The 22203-nt window shown below is 44.2% G+C and overlaps 1 protein-coding gene across 1 annotated transcript; it reads right to left on the bottom strand.

Annotated features, from left to right (window-relative positions):
* Positions 1 to 3334: 3334 nt before the first annotated feature.
* LOC136495870 (nicotianamine synthase 2-like) lies at positions 3335 to 4666 on the bottom strand. The gene has a single exon (XM_066491674.1). It carries the CDS (start codon positions 4431 to 4433, stop codon positions 3453 to 3455), a length of 981 nt encoding a protein of 326 aa, XP_066347771.1. The 5' UTR covers positions 4434 to 4666; the 3' UTR covers positions 3335 to 3452.
* Positions 4667 to 22203: the final 17537 nt, after the last annotated feature.

Genomic DNA, 22203 nt, shown 5'->3' with positions numbered 1-22203 from the left:
TTGTGGTCATGAGAGCACTATTGGCATGTGAGGAGCATCTACACATCACTGTCGGTTTTAGTTTAAAAATCGACAGTGAATTGGGCCTTCTGTATCGGTTTAAGCAACCGACTGTGATAGAAGCTATCACTGCCGGTTTTAAAACCAAAACCGGTAGTGAAGGGCCCTACCGCCATCTTTTAGTAAAAAAATATAAAAAAAAACACTGTCGGTTTGGAGCCTGCCATCGCAGCCTTTTTGTAAAAAATATAAAAAAGTTTGGCCCGCCTGAGATTCGAGCGCGGGTTGCGGGGTCGAGAGTGCGCGGCCTTAACCGCTGAGTTAGGATAGGAAGTTCGGTTAGAATGGTTTTATTTTTTTCTTTTATCCTATTGTAATGCACTACTAAATAATAAATGCAAAATTAAAAAAGTTTGGCCCGCTTGGGATTCGAGCGCGAGTCTCAGAGTACAGAGTGTGTGGCCTTAACCGCTGAGCTACTACATCATGTGTTGCTACTGCATTATCCCCCTTCCCAAGGACAACCTCCAGTTTGTTGAGTTCTCAAAGTATCGCAGGCCCGTCTCGATATTTTAGAGCTAAGCGTTTCTCAATAGTACCGTTGAAATCTTTTATGTTCCTGCGGTAAGGGTGATCCTTAGGTAGGAACCTACGGTGTCCCATATAAACTATCTTTGAGTTATTTAACAGATTTACCGCATCGGTGTCGTCCAAGTACTCGACACATCCAGTATAGCCTTTTGTCTTCTCTCTGGACAACGAACCTCGACCTGGCAGATCGGTGATTGTAGCGATAAGTACTCCCTTGATCGTGACATGTTCCTTTTTGTACTTGTCCCAAACATCCGGCACACCTTTTTTAAACATCTCTACTAGTTCATCGATCACTGGTTCTAGAAACACATCGATGTCATTCCCAGGTTGTCTTTGCCCTTGGATCAGTAGTGACATCTGGATGTACGACCACTTTATACAGAGCGTCACTGGCCAGGTGTTATGATTGCTTCTAACCTGGTCAAAAGGATTCATGCCATCTATGCTCAAAGCAAACCAAATGTGCCTTACCTCTCCACCGATGTTCTTATAGAATATAGTATTGACAGTCCTCCAGTCATGCCCATCGGTGGAGTGCCTCATCATTGTATATTTTTTACGCTCTTCGCCATGCCAGCGCAACAGCTTGGCTGACTTTGCATATGCAAACAGCCTATGCACCCGGGGAGCTATAGGAAAATACCAAACAACCTTTATGGGACCTCCTCTGGTCTTGGTACCTTAATCTGACGGTCATTCCTTGTACCGTGGAGCTTCACACTTGGGGCACTTGTCCAAATCTTTGTATTTTTCTCCACGGTACAATATGCAATTATTAAAACACGTGTGGATTTTTTCAACCTCGAGGCCGATGGGGCAGATCATTTGCTTGGCCAAATATGTCTTTTCTGGCAACTCGTTTTTTCTGGGAGCATTTTCCTTATTATACCTAACAACTGATCGAATCCTTTATCGCTCAATCCGTTTGTCGATTTGAACTCTAACAGCATGATGTCGGCTTCCAGTTTGCTCATTGGACAATTCCTATACAATGGTGTTTTGCCATCTTGTCTCATTTTCTCTAGCTTTCTCAGCTGTCTTTCACTAAGACATCCAGTCTCTATATTACGTAGCAGCTGAGAAATGCCATCGTTATCCTCGGTGTCGTCAGCTAGTGTGTTCCTAAACACATTATTAACTATGGCCATAGGTTCCGTGTTGACACCGGGTTCCTCGTCAGCATCGTGGATGACTACGTCAGGCATGTCCACATCATCATCGTTTCCCTACAGAACATTCACACCAACATCGCCATGCATAGTCCATATCGTATAGTTTGGCATGAACCCTCTGGTAATCAAGTGTGATCGTATAGACTCAATTTAATAAAAGTTTCTATGATTCTTGCAATCTTTGCATGAGTAGAAGATAGGGTTCCCATTCTCAGCATGGGCTTTGGCATCGGTGATAAACTGGCTGACGTCATGCATGTACCGCTTGTCCGTTCGGGACAGATGCATCCACTCTCGATGTATCTCTGCACAAAAAAATACTGAGACAGTAATTACAAAGAATTAATAAGAAATCGAGCTTCATGAACAACAATTGTAGCTCGAAAGTACTATTTTTGGAAAACATTATTGCACACTAATTATTGAAAAATTGAAATTGGTAGCCCCGGCCCTATAAATTAAAAATCATAGTAAAAAACAATTATTGCACAATATTGAAGAACAACTATTATACTCTACTTCTAAGAACTAATTATAGCATCACATACTATCAATGATGATCTTGACCACTATGGAATAATTAGCTAGAAATTTAAATGTGTTCATAGACACCAACCTTTTAGATGATGGATTCACCACAATTTGAGCCTTGCACAAATGTCCAATTAGAAAAGTACTCTCTAGAATAGAGAAAGAACTAGAATGAGAATCAAGCAATGTAGCTATCAAAACGAAGCTAATTAAGCAATAAAATCAAATGAGTGGATGTTTGTTACTAACCTTAAAGCAAAAAGATCAAGCCATTCTTCAAAATCCAAGTACTAGCTTCATGGTGAAGAGCAGCCGCAACAATGGAGGGAAGAGTCCAAACGCGCGCCTCTGTTCTCGGGATGGAAGAGAGGAGGAAGGAGAGGACGGCTGCAGCCTTTTTGTGTTGTAGGCTTATCACCGTCCGTTCTTGGCTAGAACCGACAGTGATAGAGCTCAATCACTGTTGGCTCTTGGCTTAAACCGACAGTGTTGAGTGACCGCCAAAACACTGCCGGTTCAAGCCACAAACCGACAGTGATGTGGTCCTTCACTGTCGATTTTAGCCCAGCCCTAATCATTTTTTCATTTTCATGCTTATAACCGACAGTGAAGGTACATCACTGCCGGTTCTCACAAATCCGGCAGTGATGATGCCGGCAGTGATGTGCAAATTTGACATAGTGTCTCTCCGTTCTAAATTATAATTCGTTTGACTTTTTTTTACCCCAAGTTTGATCGCTCGTCTTATTCAAAAAATTTGTGCAAACATAGTCAAATCTAAGTCATTCTTGAAGAACTTTTATTAATAAAACAAGGCACAACAAAAGAAGTGATATTTAGCATAAGTTTTTAAATAAAACGAGTGATCAAACTTATGATAAAAAAGTCAAACAAACTATAATTTAAAAGGGATTTAATATTTCTTTACGTGAACACTGTTCTCATCGATGTCCGTCACAGCAGGCACGTACGTAAACGTGCTGGCAACTTGGCATGTATATCACATAGGAAAAACACGTCATTATTGAACACTTACACATCGCATGACACCAAATAAAGAAGTGCGAACGAACAGTTACACGAGAGATTAAGAGACGAAACAGCGTTTCGTAATTATTGTTACCACGCGCAGCTCCTCAAAAGTTCCTTTTCGCATCAGATGGACAGCTCCGTCGTCGCCATCTCCTCCCTCTTCTGGAGCGCGTTCGCCTCCATCTTACAGCACTTGCACGGCGGGCTCACTGTCGGCACCGCGCCGCGCGCATGCGCGTGCCCATTCTGAAGTCCCTTCGCGTGGGCGTCGATCTTACGCGCGATGATGACGGAGTTGATGACCTCGTCGTCCGGGTGGTACACTGCAAGCACGTCGAACCCGCCGCGCCGGATGTCCTCCGGATCGACGATCGGGTACAGGAACCCGCGAGCCCCGTGAGCGCTCCGCACGACGAGAGCCGCTCCGTCCGCCATGTGCCTGCCAAGGTGCGCGACCACCTTGGCCTTGTCCTCGGCCGCCATGCCGACGAGCGCCGCCAGGAAGACCACGTCGTACTTGCGGAGCTCGTCCGTGAGGTTGGCGACGTCGGCGGTGTGGAAGGACATTCGCTTGCGCAGGCCCTCGTCCGCGCGGACCAGCTTCCGGGCACGGTCATTGGCGGCGCCGCACCGGTCGTAGTTGTCGAACAGCGCGTTCGGCAGGTGGCGGGCGGCGAGCACGAGTGAGCTGAACGGCAGGGGGCCTGACCCGACGAAGGCGATGCGGGAAGGCGCTAGGCCCGGGACATAGCGGATCAGGAGGTCGTACTCGAGCTTGCTCAGGTTGATGTAGTTGCTGAAGTAAGGGAAGCGGCCGAGGTGGTCGAGCGGGTTGTCGAAGGCGGCGAGCATGTCGGCGTAGTGCGCCTCAAGGTGGCCCTCGGCGTCGGAGCAGAGGCGGATGAGTTCCTCTCGCATCCTCTGCGCGTCCGGGCCGAGCTTGGTCACGTCGACGGGGCTCGGCGGGACGCAGGCCATGACGAGGTTGGTGAACAGCGCGTCGACGACGGGGGACGGGCTCAGCGACGGCAGCTTGGCGATGTCGGCGTGGAGGGCCGCGATCTTCTGCACCAGGGCAGCAACCTCCACGTTCTGGGCATCCATGGCAGTTGGTAGAGTTTCGCTGCTACAGTTGCAGTTGGGAAGCTGAGGAGAGCACGAGAAGCAGCCGATGATGTCTTTGAGCTCAAGAGCAGGCAAGTGTTCGACAACTCGTGCTGCTTGATGAGAATTGGAACAGGGACCGAGGGTATATATAGAATGTCACGGCAGTTCGTTCATCAGTGCCTCACTGTCACTGATCCGGCCTTCAGAGATGCGGCATGTAAACCGATGGCAGCTCCAGTTGACGTGCATGTGTTTTGTTTTTGATGAAACGTGGACGTATGTGGCTGTGAAGTACTCTAGTAGTTTATTTATTACTATATTATTAGTAGTACCTGAGGAGGACTGCGAGCCATCCGATTACATGCATGTCGAACGCATGGCGCGCTTCACGCGTCCACGGCCAAGACCAGTTTCATGCCTCGTTATTATGATGATGATGATGTTTACATTTCACGGCGAATGTTCCGGATCTTCAACACGTCCACGTCACGCCCTGAAAGTGGTAGCCCTGTTTTTGGTCCCTTCCCGAAGTGGGCTTGCCACGTCCACACCATGACCTGGTCAGGCAACTGAGCATCTCCACCTGAGAATAAATAATCTTCTTTTCTTAATAACGAGTGATTACAAAAATTAAAACAAAAACAAGTTTTTTTTTAAAAAACAATTAATTAAGAAAACTCCTCCCTCAATCCCAACAAGAAAAAGGAAGAGCAAACCAATCTCATTTCTCTTTCTCTCTAATGTTGATGTGGTCTACATCAAAGTTGAAGCTATCAATATGTAACTTTGTGGTTGATAATATTTTTTTTCTAGGTTCATTTAGAGGCCCAAATGTTTATTTTAATTTCTCAGATCTTGAAATCCAATTTCTTTGAATTTTCCGAACACAAAAAATTCAGTCCTCTTAATGATCTCAATAAAAAAGTTATCAACTACAAAATTATAGATCATGTTGAGAGCTACAACTTTGGTGTATACCAAGTCAACACCAGAGGTAATTTGAAAAATTCAAAAGAATAAATTTCAAAATTAGAAAAACATAAAAAGAAAATTTGGGTCTCTAAACAATCTCAGATTTTAAAAGTTGTGGACTACAAGGTATAGACTACGTCAACATTCGACGCCATTTGAAAAAAAATCAAAAAAAAATTGAATTTTAAAGTCTAGTAACTTAAAACGTATATTTAAGCATCTAAAATATATTAAATAAAAAGTTATCAATTATAAAGTCATGGATCGTGTCGAGCTCTACAACTTTGATATAAAATCTGTATTCACACTACTTTATATGAAAAGTTATGCTTTTTTATATAAGAGAAAGAGAGAGAGACCAAATGACAGGTGGGACCCACTGCCACATCAGCAAAAACATCCAACAAACCATTTTGAAATGGTCAATGGGGGTATTTTGTTTGGTTTTAAAAGTTAAACTGTGTATGTTATCCGGTACTAAAATTCAAAGAGTTTCAAATTCAACTAGTTCAGGGGACACATTAACCTTTTACTCTTTAAAGTTTGTAGGTCGTGTGTATCGTAATATGCAGAGATCTTGAGTGCTATCGAGAGGGTTGTATCAACTCGAACACTCGATGCAGGTGACTTCAATTTTAATAATCTCCTTATTGAGAAAAGCATCAGATGCTAGGTGCTAATGGCAGATGATAAAAAGTTCTCACTAAACACCTTCTCTAAGCACCTCCATTTCCAAATGTTCTACCGACCAATGCGAGCAAGCAGCTGGCTTACGCTGACTGTCACTGAGCCTAGCAAGCTAACAAACACAATCATACGGCGTGACTCGTACAGGAGACCAGGAGGTCATACACAAGCACCGGCGCTCCAGGCGTATCGGTTGTCTGTCCTGTATATTTCGAGAAGATACATGTAATATGGGCCATGTTCGCGTGCCCTTAAACCCGGCTTAATCTGTTTCTTTTTTCATCTGAAACAGTATTTTTCTCTCATAAATTCTTCTAGATTTATTTAGATTCCTCTAGAATTCCTCTAAACGAACGGGGCCATGATGTGCTTTGATAGCAACTGGAAAGTGCTGCAATGTGCGCCAATGTAATTACACTGATTTTTTTGCCCCCAATGATGCCCCACTGAGTAAATCAAGTCATCTCCCGATTTTGTTGCTAAAGGAACTAAGAAATGCCTAGTGATACACATCATTGCAAACTCCATTGTTAGAGCCCGTTTGGCCGGGCTCCGAGCGGCTCCGGCTCCTCGGACTCCTCCTCTCTTCATCTCCTGTAGCGACACTGTTCACCGGAGCTATTTTTCTCTCTCACTGACAGCGCCGAAGCCGGAGAAGCTCATTTTTTTTCTCCTCCGGCTCCATCTCCTGCGCGCTACAGTGTAGGGGGCCAGAGCCGGCTAGAGCCCGACCAAACGCGCCCTTACTCTTATCCTCTCGCTCCTCCATGAGTTTGGCTGCTCTGTCCCGCGCCTCTCACATGGGCAATGAATGTCAGTACAACAGCTGCAGTAAAGCCTGGTAGCAGGTAAAATGCGACCATGCCAAGACATCGGAGTACATGGTAAGCAGAGTTCCATTATTTATTAATTTATTTTTGTTTGCTGTCCAAGAATAGCAATATATCAGTTCGCCACCAAGTGCAAGAGATGGGATCAAAACTGCAAAAGGCTACATTCCTGTACAAGTTATTGATCGCAAGAATTACAGTTTCATTGGCCTCACAATTGAATACAAATTGACCCAGATATATCTGGGTGCAGTGGCCACCAGGGACTAGGCCTTGCCTATACCTTTTTTTTTTGTTGTTGTGGGGAGGAGGCTCCTACATGTCAGTAACATGATCACTTGCAGAAATCCAAACAAATATGATGCCAATCAAGCCATCCCTGGTAGACGGTAAGGACTAAGGAGCACCAGTTCTGGCACAAGTGCAACGATACACTTTATTTTTCCCTTTAGACTTGCTGTCAGTTGTCCAGATAATGTTTCATGAACACCAACTGAAGAAAGTTGATCTGTACGAAATCAAGGTGTTATCATATTTTTTATGAAGGATACATATTGAGAAAAGTATACAAGTTCATGCAGATGGATGCACAATTCAACCATTAAACACTCCTCTATAAGCTGCACAAAATAAAACTAACAAGTTACTGAAACTGAAACCATTTCTTTTATTATCATTTAGTATTGACATGCTTAATTTTTAAAATGCATCACAACAAAAGTTTGTTTACACGATTACATGCATTTGCACAGTAAGAGATTTAAGACAAAATTGTTAGCAGCCTGCTCCGTGTGGAAACTTTGATATAAGATAATTAAGCGGTTGAGAAATTTATTTTATAGTCTGTACAATGAGCTTCAAAGCAGGTATCATAAATCCTATGTAAGACAATCTCAGGAGCGCCAATTAACCCAACAGACAAACAAGTGTATCTTTTTTCTTCATGAGAAGCAGCAAGCAAGGAAAAAACTTACCACAGAAGCGATCGTGGTAATGATGAGAGTCCCTCAGGGTTTAGACCTTCACGGGCTGCACTGCCACCACTAGCTGACAATGTTTTGTTTTCACTGTCAGCCTCTAACACTGAGTCAACCTTGCTAGTACCGTTTACACAGTAGTTCTGCAGCCACCTATCGGTCTCTTGTCACAGAACCGTCCAATTTATAAAAGCATAAGTACAAAAACGATCGTCGAAACGATTAAATTCTCGCACTTGAGCCCATATAAACCCGGTAGTCAACTGAAACCACGAAGGATTTCAAACCAACTTGCATACAACCAAGATCACAGTAATTCAACATAACACATCACACGTTACAACATTTCACAAACAGTTTGCAGATAGATTACAACACATCAGAGTCTTAGTTATTACAATCCAAGTCTTGTAAAGTAGCGGAAGCAAATAGTTTAACTCACACACACGAGTTCAAATACAAGTACCGGCTTGCCGATCACATCCCACAAAAGCATTCAGATAAGATAAACAAAGATCATGCTCGTGATCTAGTCTTCGTCACCCGCCGGATGGAGACAATAATTACAGAAGCCCTGATAAAGAAGGTCATCTACAACAAGAGGGAATAAACCCTGAGTACGAGAATATACTCAGCTAGACTTACCCGTCGGAAACCAAAATAATTGACACCAAGGATCATGCATAGCTTAATTTAGTGGATTTGGCTGACACTTTCTTTTTGCGGAAAAGCATAAGTAATAATGATCAACTCTTAACCTGAGCTAGCAGTGACTTTTAGCCATTAACCTGTCATCTATATTAGCACATGTACTAAGCAATCACTTGATTAAGATGCAAACATTATTAACCATAGCAGGTATAAATCGTGGCAACATTATCATCATCATCCATTTAACCATATCGTTAAATTAATTGAATCCTATCCAGCTAGAGGGGTATTCCTAACACAAACCCTGCTTTCCCCGTCAGGGTCACAAACAAGTCACTTTTGGTATAATTTAGGAGTCGCGGGTTCGATCAGTGTCGCAAAACCAGAGAACCACTCTGCCATGAGTGCTCGATGACTTAACCCGCCCTTGGGCTTATGCCAATGGTTCTCCGCATATCCTTATTGCCATCCAGATTGCGACCAACTGATCGTGCTCTCGGCCTGAATTGAGCTACTAGGCTTCGCGGTCAGAACGACTTATTCGGTCAGCTAAGTGTTAAGCTGCGTTCAACATGACATGAGAACGTACAGTGTATCGGTCCTTAAACGACACAGACGGAGTCACTATGTCCAAACCTACACAAGACTCCGCCCGGTCTTAATTCATTATTAACATGGTTCTTTTCCATGATAGCAAATATAGCCAACCATGACCCACCTCATCCTAAAGCTCGCAGGTGACAGGAAATCACTCGACTTCTACCGCACTAAGCATGGCTAAGCATTTAACCCGTCCTGAACTTAAATAGGATTCAAGTGCGATATCTAGACAAAGCTAGATATATAATGCAACAATTGGTTCAAACCAATTCCTATACTTAATGCATCAACAACAATACAGGATACTCAAGATATTTGTAAAAACATGGGAGACTTAATATGCTTCGGGGCTTGCCTTTCAGAAAAGAGGATGGGCGGTGGTCAGGGCACTCGAGCAACTCCTCCTCGACGGCTGCTTCGTCGATTGCCTGAACCTCAGGCTCCTCCTCCTGGCTCACTCCCTCAAACTCCAGAAGCGCCACTCTCTCCAGCACACCTATTGTATGTATGCGCAAGATAAATATCATGGATGCACATGAACGAAGTTAGGGATGCTCGGGGAATGCACATGCTTACTGCAGTCCGCATATTCTAACTTAAGCTCTATTCAAATCACTTTAACTTACCAAGTTTATACAACCTAATATACAATTGCTCATCTTCAGTAAGGACCTAGTACCTACACCTAAGTATGTTCTCAAGTTAGGCTAGCACCTAAACAATCAACAAGAACATTACAACAAGGCATGCACACCAACATTCGTATTTCAGCAAAATAGGAACTATACAGCGGTACCATAAACTGATCATAACTGGAGATCTACAAATCAAAATAACAAGAAACAAGACAATTTGGAAAGCTTATAAAATCGCCTACAATTCATTTTCAGACCTCAAGGCATGATTCTAACCTTTACCTGGTCGAATTTACAGAACCACATAATCAGGTCCAAACAAGACCGAGAGCAAGCAAAACTGTGATCCAACTTTGAATGACTGTAAATCCTAAACTACTAGGCCAAATGCCACCAAATTTTAATAGGAGCTAGATACATAAGTTATCTATAACTTTTGTATTCACCATTTTCCCAGAAAACCAAATTATCATGGTGAACTTTTGCAAAGTTCCCAGAACTATCCAGAAAGACATAATGCAAGAAAATAATTATTAACTTATGTGGCAAACATATAAATGGACAAAACTAACTTTACTAACTCATCACACATATCAAATAACACTAGAAAGTAAAGTGTTCACCACCAATTTATTTCCTTTAATGCCTTTCTTAATTTATGTAATTATTTAAGAGGAATAATAAACATATATGAAAACTACACTATTTAATCTACACAAATTATAGTATGTACTACATACTTCAAGTAGGCTACTGTAAAAATTTCACATAATTTAAACAAGTATAACATCCTACACAAAAATGACAAGGCATAAAGACTTAAAATAACATAAATAGAAAACCCTAGTGAAAAGTGTCAAGCAATAGATTTTATATTTTTCTTAGTATCCTTAAGGTACTAGCACAACCTCTAATAAATTTCATGATCATTGGATTCATAGATAAATTACTAAAATTCACACAAGGATCATCTAATGATAAAAAGAAAATCTATAACTCAAAAACTATTCATGCACTGACTCTAAAATTTTTACCAGAGCTTCTAATCATCAAGAAGAGCTCACCATCCAAATTTCATAATTTTTGGAGCATCAGAACTCTAGATATGAATTAAACAAGTTTGCATCCATTTAAAAACACATTTCAAGTTTCAATTTAATTCTTCTAGAAACTCTACTATAAGTGCTCATATTATATTTTTCCTAAATACTACACTTCACCAAGATCCTAAAAAAATTAGAACCACCCAATTAGGATCTACCAAACTCTAGATATGGATTTTACAAAACAACATTCAAAACTAAAATATTTGAACTAGCTTTCAAATCAGTGTCGCTGACAGCAGGGACCCGTAGGTCAGCCAGGCTCACGTGTCAGCGAAAGAAAAATAGAGGAGGCGGCTCGGGACGGCATGGGAGCGGCGCTAGCTCGCCGACGGTGACTCCTCCAGCGAAACCGAGGGCACCGATGTGCTCCTCACGATGAGCCGCACCTAAAGGTGCCTCGAGTTCAACCCCTACCGAAGCCTAACTAGGGCGGCGACGGGCATGGCGGACGGCGGCGAGGCTTCGACGGCGCTCCGATGAAATTCGGCCATGTAGGACGTGGCTAAGCTTGGTACGAGCTTCAGGATTAGCGGGGGAAGATGAGGGAAGGAAGGGAAAGGAGTGAGAGAGCTCCGGTGGTGGTCGGTCACGGAGAGCACAACTCCGGTGAGGTAATGGTCATGGCAACGACGTCGGAATTGGCCAAAGGCCCTCACCTAAGGCTCGTCTGGCTCAGAGAGAATGTCGACGAGGTTCATGGGGTGCTAGTAGAGCTCTGGGTGAGATATTGCTGGCTGTGGTGCAGCGGCAAGCTCGCGCGAGCGTGGCGGAGCCAATGGCGACGACGGTGGTCCACTGCAGCCGTTGCGGGAAGGCGAAGAGGAGGCAAAGAGGTGAAATGAGGTGCTGGGAGTCATGGGCGCACGCTGGGGCTTCAATTAGAGCGCTCTGGCCCGACATGGCCTGCACGGTCAGGACGCCGGTGACGCGCGGCGCCACGCGACGGTGACATTCTAAAAACGGTCGGCTACCGTAGACGTGATTCAGTGAAGCCAACCGAGCCTGACAGCGTACTTTCATCGCGTTGAAACTACTAAACCGTTGATCATTAGCAAAAACAATGTAAATGAAAGTTGTAGCCCTTTATACCATCTTCAGCTTCTATTAAAAGACCAAGACCTAATTCTCCAAGAATCATGAGTAAAATCATCACCAAGTCAAGCCAATGAAATTGAAATTTGATTTGTGACTTAGAAATTTTTCAGTCTCCAAATAGACCTCAAAACTGAATTGTGCACCCTTTTTGAGCATGTTCTGCACATTTTCATGAGATGGTCATAAAATAAGTTTTGTTCCTTATAAAATTTGCTACAACTTTGATTTAGGTTGCTCAGACATGCAAACACTCTAAGCTGTACTTTTTAGACAGTCAAACAAAAGAGTTCTAGGGGTCAATACAAGTCAAATCATTACTTGAAAGCATAATTAGGCAATATGGTCAACATGAACATTGTTCCTAATAATATTCTAAGTGTAGATAAGTTGTTTAAGAGGCTAATTAGCCCCACCACACATGGATCACACAAAAGTCAAGCATCACATGTATTGAAACAAGGAAGAACAAGTGAAATGTTACTTTTGTTTCAAAGCCATGTTTCATATGTTTCATGAGTTTGTGGCATAGTACTAACTAACCATGTTTCACTAAAGTATATGACATGTTTCAAAAGTGAATTGCACATGTTGCACTTGAGTGTTGCACACTATTCATTTTATAAAACAAACACACATGGAATATAAACATATGTTGCAATGTTTCAAAAGCATGTTCTAAACAATCAAAGCTCATGCAAGGATGAATGATGCTCATGTTTATGAAATGCAAGTGCAAATATGGAAGCCAAACACCTAGGGTGTTACAATACTCTCCCTAGTAGAGTACCCATGGCTCTCAAAAGGAAGTATGACCAAACGAGATAGCGCACCATGACCTTTCAAGGCATTGAAGAATTGGTCTGACTGCAAAAACAAAAAGGACAAACCATGAGATCAATACCATAGATTACTAAAAGTCACGAACCGGTAAAAAAATAAGCATAAAATCAAATCATGAGAACATAGAGGATATTTCCACAGAAAACAATGACGATTTGTATAAAATAACCAGAAGCAACAAGTCATTTTAATTCACTGGGTAAAGACACTCCAAATCAAGCAGGTCTAATATCACATACGCAAAATGAAAACTGGTATCCTGGTAAAAAAAAAGGGCATACCTAGTGCAAAGAGCTCTCGCTCTATGCGGGGTCTGGGGAAGGGTGAAACCAAAACTGGTATCCTAGTACAACAACTAAAATTGTAGTCCTTGGTAGCATATGTGATTATACTTTATAATATGAGTCTACCTCTATCAGTGCAGAAGTTTGGGTCGCTACTTTATACGAGTCTACCTCTATCACTACAGAAGTTTGGGTCACTTGCACTACTTGTGTATGGAATATTACTCTTGTTGCTGTTTGCTAAGATCAACTATAGACAAGTCAAATTTGAATATGATAAAAAAATGCTTGGAAAACCTTCAAACATGGTAGGAAGTAGCAACAAAGTTCTAACACTTTTCCAGAGAGAGAGTGATATTTCATAGGCTGTGAGCAGGCTTGTAGCATAAGACTTGACCAACATTGTCAGTGTCCCAGAATTGTTGTCCTGCTCTCCAAGGATAAGTAAAATTGGTTTCTTGATTTTGGATGGTCAGGTTTGGGCTAATTTTGGATGATTCAATAGTATTCCATGAGAGCGAATAAGCTGAAACAAGCTGGAACAAGCTGGTACCTGACCAGCCGAACACCCTTTTTGTTTGCAGACATGAAAGGGCTATGAAAGGATCAAGATGCCCAAGAGGGGGTGTGTGAATTGGGCTAATTCTAAATTTTCTTGCAATAATCAAATCCTATGGTTAGCCCAATTAACCCCTTGTGCCTAGAAAAATATTTCTATTGATCTAACGCACAACGGACTTGCAACCTATGTTCCAAACTTACTCTAGCATGATAATTCTATGAATGTAAAGACACGTATTGAATTGCTCAAAGTAAATGCTCAAAGTAAATGCTCAAAGTAAATAGGGAGAGAGGAACGCGGCGATGTTTTGCCGAGGTATTGGAGAGTCGCCACTCCCCACTAGTCCTTGTTGGAGCACCCGCGCAAGGGTGTAGCTCCCCCTTGATCCGCACAAGGATCAAGTGCTCTCTACGGGTTGATTCTTCGACACTTCGTCACGGCGAATCACCCAAAGCCGCTCACAACTTGAGTTGGGTCACCCACAAGCTCCGCTGGGTGATCACCAAGCTCCCAATCACCACCAAGCCATCTAGGTGATGGCGATCACCAAGAGTAACAAGCACGAACTCTCACTTGACCACGCGAAGCCTAATGAGAAGATGGATGCACACTTTGCTACTCTTGATTCACTAATGAGGCTACTCTCTTGGATTCTCAAATCTCAATCACCTTACTAGGACCTTGCTCTTCTTGGCACTCACAAACGTGTTTCTCAGCTGTCGGAATGAGCAAAAGTAACTCCACACACGAGTGGAGCTTCTATTTATAAGGCAGCCTGAAAAACGAACTGTTATGAGCTTCTACGGGGTGACCGGACGCTCCGGTCATGTTGACCGGATGCTCTGGTCAGTTCAACCCGCAAACCAGTGAATATGTGTTGACCGGACATAGGCAGGGTCCGATCACCACTGACCGGATGCGTCCGGTCGCATTAAACCCTCACTAGATGCTTACTGTACTCGACCGGACGCTGAACCCTCAGGGTCTGGTCAGTACTGACCAGACACGTCCGGTCGCAGATTCCCTTCTCTGGAACCTTACTGGAGTCGACCGGACGCTACCTCTCAGCGTTCGGTCACTTGACCACTCCAGCGTCCGGTCGCACCGAACATAGTCTCTTGATCAAATGAACTGACCGGACCCTACGGCCAGCGTCCGGTCGCACCGGAGCCCACGTTCGGTCAGCATTTGACCCTCCATTCACTTCCAACTCTCGATCATATGTGAATGAAGTTTGCTCCAAAGGATCTTAGGCATTCATAGGAGCTACCTAGTGCTAGTTTTAACAAGTGTGCACCACACCTAACTCACTAGACTCACTAGGTCAAGCTACCCGTCCATACCCCCCTTAATAGTACGGCCAAAAGAAAAAACAAAGTCCTAAACTACTCTAAGTGTCTCTCCAACTCCAATCGACACTTAGAACTAGTCATCCTTAACCTTGTCGTCCATCCTTTGAAAACTGAAACGATTTCCATCGTAGGGGCATGACCACCTCGATTGCCCAATCGATCTCCATTACCATGACCTAACTTAATTGCCTCTGCAAAACACACGTTAGTCATAGTAATCTTGTATTGACATTAATCACCGAAATCCAACTAGGGGCCTAGATGCTTTCAATCTCCCCCTTTTTGGTGATTGATGACAATACCACCTTGAGTATGTGAAAGAGTGAGGTTTTTGACGGGCTTGGTTCATATAAGCTTTTGTCAATAAGAACAAAAGAGTTAATCAAGCTTATATGACCCAAGCCAACACAATGTACTCAAAGGATATGAATTAAGCAAGAGTACAAGTAACAAAGTTCATTTGCATCGAAGTATAAACGCGGAAGCAAAGGCAAATGAGCATAACACAAGTGATATATATCACAATCACGTAGATATAATAGTATGCATGAAGATAAACACACGAATGCATAAACGTAATAGTGTATCACACAAATAAGCCTCCAAATGTATATAATAAGCTAATACTAGATAACTAGCTCCCCCTAAACATCGCTCCCCCTGAGTCTACATACTCGTACCCTCTCCCCCTTTGGCGTCAAACACCAAAACCTAAAGGTCGGTCCGCGGGGCTGCAGCAGACGAGCCAGGCGCTGAAGTACATGGAGCAAGATGAAACTAGGCGCCATCATCATCTGACCCTGAGCTCTGAACTGACTGACCCTCTGTGGCTGGAAGTGTCTCTAAAGTGGTCTGGGTCTCAGCTGGGGCAGGTGCTGCCTATGATGCTGCTAGGACATCTGTCGTAGGATCTGAGGAGGCGATAGACGAAGGGAGCCTCTGAGTAGTCATGATGACTGGAGCTGCTGTAGAAGGACTAGCGGCATACATATGTGGCGGTGTAGGCATGCCTGTCAACTCGCTGAAAGATGCTCCAAGACTCCTGGAGACTGACATGTCAGGCACAAAAAGCGAGGATGACTGCTCCGGTGTGAAGCCCGTCTAAAAAGGTGTGAACTGTGGGGCTACCACTAGTGAGGACAACCACTGGGACACCTGAACTGTAGGTGAAGCAAACAGAGTTGGAGGCTATCCCTAACTCTGAAGCCCACTAGGCTATACTGCTGGAGTCGTCGTAGTGGTGGCAGGCTAAGCAAGCTGGGGTGAAAGCTGTGGCTATGGGGCCCCAAGTGCTGTTACTACATGCTGCATAAATCCCATAAGTTGCTGCTGCATGAGTAACTGCTGCTGATGCATCTGATGTTGCTGCTGTTGAAGGAGCTGCTGCTGCCGCTGGAACTCGTCCTGACGAGCCTGAAACTGTGCAAAGTTGGTAGCGGTCTCCTGAGCCTGTTGTGCCTGATCCTGCTGCATCCACTCAAGAATAGCAATCAAGGCGGGGTCCGTCTGTGGTGCAGGTGGAGCTGAGCTAGAACTGTCGGCCTCTACATCGTGTCTGCATGGGGGCATATGAGGAATCGACAGATAATCATCATCCGAGCTGTCACTAGACTCTGTCGCCTCCTGCTGTGCCTCAAGCTGCTCCTCCTCAGTGGCGGCTATGCCTACGATGATCTTGTCCTACTGAGCTACTGACTCTGGAACATCTGGATGTCTGCTAGGCTGAGTGGGTGCCTGAGGTGTGCTGTGCCTGATCCTCTATGCCATGTTATATGCTGGAAACTCTGTGGTGGCACCTTTGTACTCGGCAACCATCTCTGGGGTCCTGACCTACATAGACTTAAGCATCAAGAAGGTGATCCAATGTGCATAGGGAAGCTGTCTGTGACCCTTGAATCCCTCAGCTATAGTATCCTCCATCTCTGATAGAAGGAGGTCCCAAATGTCAAACACGGTCTGCTGCATCAGGGCATTAAGGAGCTAGAGCTGTAGGAGAGTCAGACCCTCTCTGTATGCCAACTTGGGAAGTAGTGTTCTCCTGATGATAGCCTCTAGCACACGAGCTATAGGAGTAAGGTCACTGGGATTCCTCCTCGACCCCTCACCAAAGGGCTCCTTGAAGCAATGTCGCACAAGATCAGTAGGTGGCACTAAACCTCCATGAGGACGCCTGGGAGGCTCCTACTGTCCATAACATACCTCATGCAATCTGATAGGCTGATCCTGTAGCCTCAGTATCTCCTGAGCCCTAAAACTCATCACCCTATAGTCTCTGCCGTTGAATGCAAAGTGTATGAAGTTATGCTGCGGGTCAACGTAGAGTGAAGCATAAAACTGCCGAACCCAAGATGGTACATACAGTCCAGTCCGGCCAATCAGATCTGTCAGCCCCGGCAAATATGACAAGTAGGGGCGGATATGCTCTCCGGCTGCTGCCACAATAGACTCTATACTGCATACCCATTGAGATCTGAACACTGCCCCACTGTTGAGATAAGTATTATAGAAATCCTCCTGGAGCGGTGTATAGAAACCCTCTGCTGCTCTCTCATCCCTCCTCGAAGGGAACCACATGTCAAACTCAACAAACCTCAACTGGCGAACCTGTCTGGCTATGGTGGCCCTCAAGTCAAGATGTACCACTAGAGGCGGACCCTGTGGTCTAGGCGGTGGGCATGAACCCCTATGCTGTGTAGCTAGCCTTGGTGGAATGGTAGCACTGGTACGACCAGAGTGGCGTAGCTGGGGTGCCTGCTCGGTCTCCTCGGCCTGCTAGCCCTCCTGAGTCTCCTGAGCTGGCTGAGGCTCTGCTGGTGGGGGCTACTGTTGTGGCTCCTGCTGAGACTCCCCCTGACGCTGAGGCTCCTCAATAGCCAGACGACATCCTGCCATCATGACAGTCCTAGATGGACTACCATGAAGTCGCTCAATCCCCCTAAGTTGTCAGTGTCCTAGAATTGTTGTCCTGCTCTCCATGGATAAGTAAAATTGGTTTCTTGATTTTGTTTGCAGACATGAAAGGGCTCGTCTCGACATATGTTTACAAACTCCAAAAGGCGCTCTATGGGCTTAAGCAAACACCAAGAGCATGATATGAATACCTTAAGGAATTCTTTCTTAAACAAGGCTTTGAAATAGGCAAAGCCGATCCTACCCTTTTCACTCGCAAAGTTGACAAAGATACATTTGTGAGCAAAATATATGTTGATGACATAATATTTGGTTATACTAATCATTCTTTCTGTGAGAAATTTAGTAAGATCATGACCAAGAGATTTGAGATGTCCATGATAGGTGAATTAAAGTTCTTCCTTGGATTTCAAATCAAGCAAATGAAGGAAGCAACTTTTATTAGCCAAACAAAGTACACCCATGATATGCTCAAAAAATTTGACATGGTGAATGCCAAGCCTATCAAAACTCCCATGCCAACAAATGGACATCTAGATCTCAATGATGAAGGGAAAGCCATGGATACTAAGGTATATCGCTCCATGATCAGCTCTCTACTTTATTTATGTGCATCTAGGCCTGATATATTATGCTTAGTGTGTGCATGTGTGCTAGATTTCAAGCTAACACGAAAGAGTGCCACTTAGTGGTCGTTAAGAGAATCTTGAGATATTTAGTACACATTTCTAACTTTGGCTTGTGGTATCCTAAGGGCTCTAAGTTCGATCTACTTGGGTATTCGGATTCCGATTACGCCGGTTGCAAAGTAGATCGAAAAAGAACCTCGGGGACATGTCAATTCCTTGAACGGTCCCTAGTGTCTTTGAGTTCTAAGAAGCAAAATTGTGCAGCCCTTTCCACCGCCGAGGCCAAGTTTGTTGTAGCCGGTGCATGTTGTGCTCAACTACTTTGGATGAGACAAACCCTTCAAGATTTTGGATGTCGCTTCACCAAAATCCCACTCTTGTGTAGCAATGAAAGTGCCATAAAGCTCACAAACAATCCTGTAAGCCACTAAAGAACTAAGCACATACACATCCGACATCATTTCTTGAGAGACCACAAAACCAAAGGAGATATCAAAATTCACCATGTGAGCACTGCAAAGCAACTAGCCGATATCTTCACTAAGCCTTTTGATGAGTCAAGGTTTTGTGCTTTGCGTAGTGAGCTAAATATACTTGATTCTCGTAACGTGGTTTGAACTATAGCACACCTTGATTGATGAACTAGCATGGATAGGAGAAATGAATTACAAAGGTTTAAATATTGTGCTTCAAAATGACTTATCAAAAGCTACAAGTACATTATGATCATTGTTTGTATTGTTTACCTACTGCTGATGATAATGCGTCTGAGATATGTGTCCATATCTTATATATATATAGTTATTTAGTTTGTAACTATTTCCCGTTGTTCTAGGATGTGCGGCTATGCCGCGCCTGTCAGGCGGCAGTGCCGCATGTGGGAAGCGGCAGTGCCACACTTTGAATTCCAGTCGGAATTCGGCCCACAACAACCAGTTACCGCGAGGCCCATCTTTCCTCCTTAACCCATCCGACCCTAGGGTAACTCCCTCTCTCTTCTCTTCTGCCCAACACGCCGCTCTCTCTTTCTCTCAGCGTCCACGCCATCCCGCCATCGCCGTGTCTCTATGCCGCGTCCCGGCGGTGCCGCGTCGGCTGTTGGCCTTCCTCATCGTCGCCAGCAGCTGCTGAGGCTCTTAGGTGGAGCCATTTCCCCTCTTTCCTCCCCAATACGTGAGCAAGTCAAGGTATAACCCTATTCCCTCCCGATCTATGCCATGGAGTTCTATTTCAATTGGAAAATGGTTTCTAGTGACTGCATGATTAGGGTAGAAGCAAGTTTGATGGATGAATTGAATCAAAACACAGATTCATTGGTAGAGCATCATTTGTACCCGCGACAGTGCCGTATGTTGGGTGCGGCAGTGCCGCGAACAACAGCATGACTTTGTAAATTTAGATGATGTTCCATCGATGACTCTCTGTTTTAGTTGGATTTGTGCACCAGATTTATTTCTATCTTAAACATGTAGCTACTTTACCTATATTGTAGACAATTCCATGTATTTTATTAGGTCTACTCCTTCTGAGATTGTCTAGTGGTTTAGAAGAATGGTTGAGAAATAGTCTAAATAGTTGAGAAGAAATGAATCATGAGAGAGGTGAAGCAGTAGGTGCGGCAGTGCCGCACCCTCTAACTAGGATTGGTTCAGGGTGCTTTCCTACCTCAAGATTTGAATCATCTCATCTATTTGGAGTGTTTTTTAGGTGTTCTTCTATATCCCTTATATACAATTTCTTATTTGGACCTATATTTATTTGCATAGATGGCTTCCGGAGGAGATGATGACCGGAGGCGGAAGCAAAAGATGGTCGAGCCTCATGACAAGGATCCTCCTCGATGTGGTCATGGGAGGACAGCAGTAGGCAGCAGTAGTGCAGTAGGCAGAGGGGCTACTAGAGATTGGGGGAGGAGGGATCAGTTGATCTAGGAGGAGGAGAACTTGGAAAGGACTGGCCGCACCATTCCTCCTAGTGCTTGCCTAGATACTCCACCTCACCTTGAGGAGTTTGACAGAGGCTATATTAGAGAGTCCTCTAATGAGGTGATCGTGAGGCGTCCAGTTGACACCCGTGCTCAACTATGCAGGAAAGCAGAAGATGGTGGAAGAAGCACGTGAGAACAATCTTTTTGAGCAGCCAAAGGATTTGGGGGTGGACTACAGATTTTGGAATGAGTTTCATTCCAACTTTTATGCTTCTGTGATCTTCAACTCCAAGAAGTCCAAGATTGTCAAGATGCAGTATATTGACTAGGAGGAAATGAAGGAGAAGGATGTGCCTGAATTCAACAAAGTAATCAAGGCTTGTGAGCTTTTTGGCCTCACTGACATCATGAGCTTCTAGTATAATTGGAATGAGGAAGTGCTAGCCCAGTTCCGTGCTACCTTCTTCTATGACATCTGTACTATTGAGATACACTGGATGACTAAGGGACGACACTATCGGATTGACTTTGTGACTTTCAACCAAATCCTTGGTTTTGGTGAGGAGGAGAGGGGCTTCACTTATATCCATGATGAGGCTAGAGCTCAGATCCACGACATTGTATACATGTGGATTGATAGGAGAGATGCAGATGGCAAGGTTAATGGCTTGCAAAGCTACTACTACATCTTAAACAACCTAATCAGGCACACTATCAATCCCAAAGGAGGAAAAAATTAGAGGGGTCAACAACTTTTTTGATGCCATGGAGAGGTTGCTGTAGCAGGAGTTTCATGTTCTTATCCGTTGAGAGTAGACTTCGCTAGGTTGAGGGTTTGAGAGGCGATCAAAACTCTATATGTGTAATAATGCTACCTAAGTACTCTATATGTGTGGGATATGGACATGTATTAATCTATGTTGTAGCTTGTGATATAATTGTGCTAGATTGTACTTCTTTATATGTGTTACATGTTGTGTGGTGCATGTTCTTATCTATGTTGTTGCAGTAAGTGCGACAGTGCCGCACTCAGGCCTGGCAGTGCCGTGCTGGTCTGCGGCAGTGCTGCGGCTAACGAGCGGCAGTGCCGCACCCATCTGTCATAGCTATCTTGTTGTGCATGAACTATCATTTGCATCATGGTTATATATTTGACACAAGTGTGCTGCACCCCACAGGAGCATGGATGTAGGGGGAGCCCCATCACTTTCACTAAAAATGTGAATCTTGGCCTCTTATGCTAATTTAAGAATTTAAATTCTCCATTCACATATTTAGGGGGAGGCTCTACACCCATGGCTCGAAAATCTCAGTATTTGTCAGTGCAGAAAGTGACCAACAAGTAAATATTCGTAGTTTTGTCGTATGTTGTGATCGGAGGTGGCCTAGCACTCAATGACACAGGGTTTATACTGGTTTAGGCAACATGCCCTATGTCCAGTTTGAGTCGGTCAGTGACTTTATTCCTGAGCCCATGGTTCTGCCACCGTTGTCAGAGTTCCTTGGCGTGCTCTTGCGCAAACGCGAGGGCCCCCACACGCGGGTCCGAAGGGGTGTGAGTCTGCACAGACTCCGCAACCATCGGCGGCTATCCTAGAGCGTCCATCATAGCACACTCTCGGGATGGACGGTGGCTAGGTGCCACATCGCCGATGCTGGAGCCGTCGCTCTCACCCTCGTCATCCGGGAGTTCGTGGAAAGTGGTAGGAG

Source organism: Miscanthus floridulus, chromosome 1, assembly GCF_019320115.1.
Source record: "Miscanthus floridulus cultivar M001 chromosome 1, ASM1932011v1, whole genome shotgun sequence".
NCBI classification, from domain to species: domain Eukaryota; kingdom Viridiplantae; phylum Streptophyta; class Magnoliopsida; order Poales; family Poaceae; genus Miscanthus; species Miscanthus floridulus.
Note: the sequence above shows the minus strand (reverse complement) of the source record. Positions and strands in the feature narration are given on the sequence as shown.